The following is a 7,074-nucleotide window of genomic DNA, read 5'->3' on the forward strand; positions in this document are numbered from 1 at the left end:
GTAGGTTGACATGGTATTTTAACGACGGGGAATTTAGCTATACTGAAAAATGTAAAGAATACGCAACATGCAACAATTTCAACGATTTTTACTGTTACAGGTCATATAAGGAAATCAGTCAATTGAAATAAATTCATTAGGCCCTAATCTATGGATTTCACTTAACTTGGAATGGGCGCAGCCATGGGTGGGCATAGGCTGACCCACTTGGGTGCCAGGCCCAGCCAATCAGAATGAGTTTTCCCCTACAAAAGGGCTTTATTACAGACAGAAATACTCAGTTTCATCAGCTGTCCGGGTGGCTGGTCTCAGACGATGTGGAGATCTGGGGCTGGCGTGATTACACACGGTCTGTGGTTGTGAGGCCGGTTAGACGTACTGACAAAAAAAAAAAACGACATCGGATGCGGCTTATGGTAGAGACTTGAACATTCAATTCTCTGGCAGGAGCTCTGGTGGAGATTCCTGTAGTCAGTATGCCAATTGCACACTCCCTCAAAACTTTAGACATCTGTAGAATTGCTTTGTGTGACAAAACGGCACATTTTAGAGTGACCTATTGCCTCCAGCACAAGGTGCACCTGTGGAATGATCATGCTGTTTAAATCAGCTTCTTGATATGCCACTTGGCAAAGGAGAAATGCTCACTAACAAGGATGTAAACACATTTGTGCACAACATTTTTGAGAAACACTTGTGCGTATGGAACATGTCTGGGATCTTTTATTTCAGCTCATGAAACCAACACTTTACATGTTGCATTTATATTTTTGTTCAGTATAACTAAATGTATATAGGCAGAATCAACTGCCTCGAGATCACTTTTTAAATTAAGTAGGTTACTATTTGTAACCTAATTATACCACTACTATAGTTAACCTATCCACCATGTCCATATTTCTCTTTTCAAAATGTTTTGAGTGGGTCAGTAGCATTGTAAAGACAATGTCTAAGGCTGGATAAGAAATTCAGTTCCCTGCGTCTTCCATTCTTATGCAACATATCCCATGACTAATGACTTCTGTAATTTCAACCAATTTCCTAATTACCCTACAACCCCCACTCTTTTCCAAATAACCCCTTAAGACAGCATTGTCAGTGATTAACATGGGCCAAACCTGTGAGTCGTGTATATGGTTTAAACCAGACAAGAGGGTAAATGAAGCGCGACAATGGTATTATGAACGCATCCTGAAGAAGAAGACACTCGGGGGGGGGGGGGGGGGGGGGGGGGGGGGGGGGGTAGTGTCCCAAAATGGCACCCTATTCCCTTTATAGTGCACTACTCTAGACCACATCCATATAGGTCCCAGTCAAAAGTAGTGCACTACATAGGGAATAGGGTGCCATTTGTGACGCATTCAGAGAGATCTGCCTTGTTGTATTTGCTCAACACACACAGTGACAACTGATTTAGGGGGGGGGGGTGAATATAACAGGTTCTCTTGTTGTGATGAGCCTACTTAAAAGCCAGGGTTTCATTGACATTATATTACACACAGACTCCTTCCTTCCTGTGTGTTTCTCAGGACACCTGGGGGGGGGGGGGGGGGGGGTGGAGTCTGTCTTACCTGTCTCAGGTGACACAGGACAGAAGAGCAACACTTACCAAGTGAGTCTGAACCTTATTTCCCGGGCAACAGAGAGCCATTTTTCCCCACTAGAACTGGAACAGGCAGAACAGAAACATGGTTCCAAATTCCACATGATTTTTCCCCCCCTTTTTTTTTTTTCTTTCTTTTAACAGGGACCCACCAATATGGCGGCACAATAGATTGAAAATGTATCTAGCACACAGAACACCAACAACACAGTGGCTTCAGAGTAATTAGGCAGAGACGAACAATTACTTGAAAATGTTCTGAGCCAGCGGTCAACCCATGAGCCAAGCACGTCTTCTACCTGGTATTAGGTCATAACCACCGAAAACACAGAGTGGATCAACAACCGTGATCCCAAACAACCCTGTCCCAGTTCCCCCGCCCCCCAAACCCCCCCCACCTGCATCCCTCCTTCAGGGGGGTGGCTCGGAATTTCTATCAATAATGTGTTTAAATCATATAATAGTCCTGTAGCTGACCCTCTGCTGCTCCTCTTCTTCATCTCTCCTCTCCTCTCTCACTCCTGGGCGATACTCCGCAGCACGTACTTCACCGTGTAGGCGAACGCCGCGAACCCTACAATCACAAACAGGTTGGCCAAGGCGCCGCCCAGCAGTCCGTGGTTCCGATTGGCCTGCTGGAGGCCGGGGGCGGGGTTAGCGGGGCCCAGAGGGCCGTGGCCTCCGTTGAGGGCGGGGATTCCGTAGTTGCCGTGGTGAGGGTCGCCGTCAGGAACCACGTCGGGGAGGGGGAGAGGACGGGCGCTCAATTCCTCCTGGGCCTTCTGTTTCTGCTTTATCTCCTGGAGAGAGAGGGGAGCGAGGATAGAGAGAGGGGAGCGAGGATAGAGAGAGGGGAGCGAGGATAGAGAGAGGGGAGCGAGGATAGAGAGAGGGGAGCGAGGATAGAGAGAGGGGAGCGAGGATAGAGAGAGGGGAGCGAGGATAGAGAGAGGGGAGCGAGGATAGAGAGAGGGGAGCGAGGATAGAGAGAGGGGAGCGAGGATAGAGAGAGGAGAGCGAGGCAGAAATGGAGCAGGGACCATGGATGGACGGATGGGTGGAGCAGGGACCATGGATGGGTGGGTGGAGCAGGGACCATGGATGGGTGGGTGGAGCAGGGACCATGGATGGGTGGGTGGAGCAGGGACCATGGATGGGTGGGTGGAGCAGGGACCATGGATGGGTGGGTGGAGCAGGGACCATGGATGGGTGGAGCAGGGACCATAGGTGGGTGGAGCAGGGACCATGGATGGGTGGAGGAAAAGAGCAAGTCGTCAGGGAGAGACGAAGTGGAAAAGGATGAAAGTCAGCAGTCAGAATAAGCCAGTAATAGAATCCGCTCAGAGGATGAAACGGTGATCTAGTGGCGGGTTTCCCCAGCTCACAGTGAACCAGCTGTGTAGAGCTAGCAGCAAAAACCAAAACGTGTTTCAGAAATACTGCTCTAGTATATGCTGCCTTTTAGTTTATTATCATAGTATCTGTGTAGTTTATTATCATAGTATTATCATAGTATCTGTGTTTAGTTTATTATCATAGTATCTGTCTAGTTTATTATCATAGTATCTGTCTAGTTTATTATCATAGTATCTGTCTAGTTTATTATCATAGTATCTGTCTAGTTTATTATCATAGTATCTGTCTTTAGTTTATTATCATAGTATCTGTCTTTAGTTTATTATCATAGTATCTGTCTAGTTTATTATCATAGTATCTGTCTAGTTTATTATCATAGTATCTGTCTAGTTTATTATCATAGTATCTGTCTTTAGTTTATCATCATAGTATCTGTCTTTAGTTTATCATCATAGTATCTGTCTTTAGTTTATCATCATAGTATCTGTCTAGTTTATTATCATAGTATCTGTCTTTAGTTTATTATCATAGTATCTGTCTTTAGTTTATTATCATAGTATTATCATAGTATCTGTGTTTAGTTTATTATCATAGTATTATCATAGTATCTGTCTTTAGTTTATTATCATAGTATCTGTCTTTAGTTTATTATCATAGTATCTGTCTAGTTTATTATCATAGTATCTGTGTTTAGTTTATTATCATAGTATTATCATAGTATCTGTCTAGTTTATTATCATAGTATCTGTGTTTAGTTTATTATCATAGTATCTGTCTAGTTTATTACCATAGTATCTGTATAGTTTATTATCATAGTATCTGTCTAGTTTATTACCATAGTATCTGTATAGTTTATTATCATAGTATCTGTCTAGTTTATTATCATAGTATTATCATAGTATCTGTATAGTTTATTATCATAGTATCTGTCTAGTTTATTATCATAGTATTATCATAGTATCTGTCTAGTTTATTATCATAGTATTATCACAGTAGCCGTCTCTGTTACACAGTAGCCGTCTCTGTTACACAGTAGCCGTCTCTGTTACACAGTAGCCGTCTCTGTTACACAGTAGCCGTCTCTGTTACACAGTAGCCGTCTCTGTTACACAGTAGCCGTCTCTGTTACACAGTAGCCGTCTCTGTTACACAGTAGCCGTCTCTGTTACACAGTAGCCGTCTCTGTTACCGTATCCGTCTTTAGTTGTTTGTTATAGTATCTGTCTTTAGTATATGATTTCCATGCAGACTCACATCAACGGCATCAGGAAACAATTCACAGAAAACCTTCTCCTTTAGGTTGAAAGCCAAGCTCTGGGCTGACAGCTGTCGTTTCTGGAGGAAATAAACAAAACAACAAATAACCAAAAAGAACCAACAATTTGAATTACATTTACATCTTATCCAGAGTGACTTAAAGTCAGAACATTCATCTTAAAGGGATAGCTCAGGATTTTGTCAGAACATTCATCTTAAAGGGATAGCTCAGGATTTTGGCAAGTAAGTACTTTATCTACTTCTCTCCAGAGGCGAATGATCTCATGGATACAATTTTTATTTGTCTGCGTCCAGAATTAAGGAAATTCAATGTAGTTTCACAAGCCAATGCTAACTGGCGTTAGTGCAATGAGTGGCAGTCATATACATATACATACATATACATATACATACATACATACACACACACACAGCATTCGGAAAGTATTCAGACCCATTGAATTTCTCCATATTTTGTTAAATTTACAGCCTTATTCTAAAATGGATTAAATTATTGAGGATTTATAATCTAAACACAATACCCCATAATGGAAAAGCAAAAAAAACATTTTGAAATGTTTTAACATTTATTAAAAATAAAAAACAGAAATACCTTATTTAAATTAGTATTCAGACCCTTTGCTATGAGACTCAAAATTGAGCTCAGGTGCATCCTGTTTCCACAACTTGACTGGAGTCCACCTGGGGTAAATTCAATTGACATGACATGATTTGGAAAGGCACACACCTGCCTATATAAGGTCCCACAGTTGACAGTGCATGTAAGAGAAAAAAAACCAAGCCATGAGGTCGAAGGAAATGTCCGTAGAGCTCCGAGACAGGATTATGTCGAGGCACAGATCTGGGGAAGGGTAACAAAAAATGCCTGCAGCATTGAAGGTCCCCAAGAACACAGTGGCCTCCATCATTCTTAAATGGGAGAAGTGTGGAAACACCAAGACTCTTCCTGCAGCTGGTCGTCCGGCCAAACTGAGCAATTGGGAGAGAAAGGCCTTGGTCAGGGAGGTGAACAAGAACCCGATGATCACTCTGACAGAGCTCTAGAGTTCCTCTATGGAGATGGGAGAACCTTCCAGAACGACAACCACGTCTGCAACACTCCACCAATCAGGCCTTCAGGGTTGAGTGGGCAGGCGGAAGCCACTCAGTAAAAGGCATGATTCTCTGGTCTGATGAAACCAAGACTGAACTCCTTGGCCTGAAACCTGGCACCTTCCCTACAGTGAAGCATGGTGGTGGCAGCATCATGCTGTGGTGATGTTTTTTAGAGTCAGGGACTGGGAGATGAGTCAGGATGGAGGGAAAGATGAACGGAGCAAAGTACAGAGAGATTCTTGATGAAAACCTGCTCCAGAGCACTCAGGACCTCAGACTGGGGCAAAGGTTCACCTTCCAACAGGACAACAACCCTAAGCACACAGCCAAGACAACGCAGGAGTGGCTTTGGGACAAGTCTCTGAATGTCCTTGAGTAGCCCAGCCAGAGCCCGGACTTGAACTCAATCGAAAAATCTATGGGGAACCTGAAAATAGCTGTGCAGTGATGCTCCCCATCCAACCTGACAGAGCTTGAGAGAATCTGCAGAGAAGAATGGGAGAAACTCCCCAAATACAGGTGTGCCAAGCTTGTAGCGTCATACCCAAGAAGACTCCAGACTGTAATCATTGTCAAAGGTGCTTCAACAAAGTACTGAGTAAAGGGTCTGAATACTTATGTAAAAATGTCATGTATTTTTTAAATTTTTTTTTTCAATACATTTGCAAAAATGTATAAAAACATGTTTTTGGTTGGTCATCATGGGGCATTGTGTGTAGATTGATGAGGGGAAAAAACTAAATATTAGAATAAGGCTGTAACACAACAAAATGCAGAAAAAGTCAAAGGGTCTGAATACACTTTAATAGTGAATACAGTTTTTATGTCTTCACTATTATTCTACAATGTATAAGATAATAGAACACACACACACACACACACACACACACACACACACACACACACACACACACACACACACACACACACACAGTAACAGTACCTGTCAAAAGCTTGGACACACCTGCTCCTTCAAGGTTCATTTTTACTATTTTCTACATTGTAGAATAATAGTGAAGACATCAACACTATGAAATAACACATATGGAATCATGTAGTAACCAAAAAAGTAAATAGATTTTAGATTATTCAAAGTAGCCACCATTTGCCTTGATGACAGCTTTGCACTTTTGGCATTCTCTCAACCAGCTTCACTTGGAATGCTTTTCCAACAGTCTTGAAGAAGTTCCCACATATGCTGAGCACTTGTTGGCTGCTTTTCCTTCACTCTGCGGTCCAACTCATCACAAACCATCTCAATTGGGTTGAGGTCGGGTGATTGTGGATTCCAGGTAATCTGATGCAGCACTCCATCACTCTCCTTCTTGGTCAAATAGCCCGTACACAGCCTGGAGGTGTGTTGGGTCATTGTGCTGTTGAAAAACAAATGATAGTCCCACTAAGCACAAACCAGATGGGATGGCATACCACTGCAGAATGCTGTTGTAGCCATGCAGGTTAAGTGTGCCTTGAATTCTAAACAAATCACCAACAGTGTCACCAGCAAAGCACCCCCACACCATCACACCTCCTCCTCCATGCTTCACGGTGGGAACCACACATGCAGAGATCATCCGTTCACCTACTCTGCGTCTCAAAGACACGGCGGTTGGAACCCAAAATCTCAAATTGGGACTCATCAGACCAAAGACAGATTTCCACCAGTCTAATGTCCATTGCTCATGTTTCTAAGCCCAAGCAAGTATTTTCTTATTGGTGTCCTTCAGTAGTGGGTTCTTTGC

At 43.0% G+C, this 7,074-nt stretch overlaps 1 protein-coding gene across 2 annotated transcripts in view; it reads right to left on the bottom strand.

Annotated features, from left to right (window-relative positions):
- Positions 1 to 1,717: 1,717 nt before the first annotated feature.
- The window catches only part of ube2j2 (ubiquitin-conjugating enzyme E2, J2 (UBC6 homolog, yeast)), a 13,646-nt gene continuing 8,289 nt past the window's right edge, over positions 1,718 to 7,074 (bottom strand). Inside the window, exons 6-7 of one of the 2 annotated variants that reach the window (XM_014168322.3) lie at positions 4,214 to 4,294; positions 1,718 to 2,403 (exon numbers count right to left, since the gene is read on the bottom strand). In XM_014168322.3, coding sequence (XP_014023797.1) covers positions 2,119 to 2,403; positions 4,214 to 4,294 — 366 coding nt within the window. In that variant the 3' untranslated portion in view covers positions 1,718 to 2,118. 2 annotated transcript variants of the gene reach the window in all.

The sequence above is a fragment of the Salmo salar genome, chromosome 22 (assembly GCF_965601325.2).
Source record: "Salmo salar chromosome 22, fSalSal1, whole genome shotgun sequence".
NCBI lineage: Eukaryota > Metazoa > Chordata > Actinopteri > Salmoniformes > Salmonidae > Salmo > Salmo salar.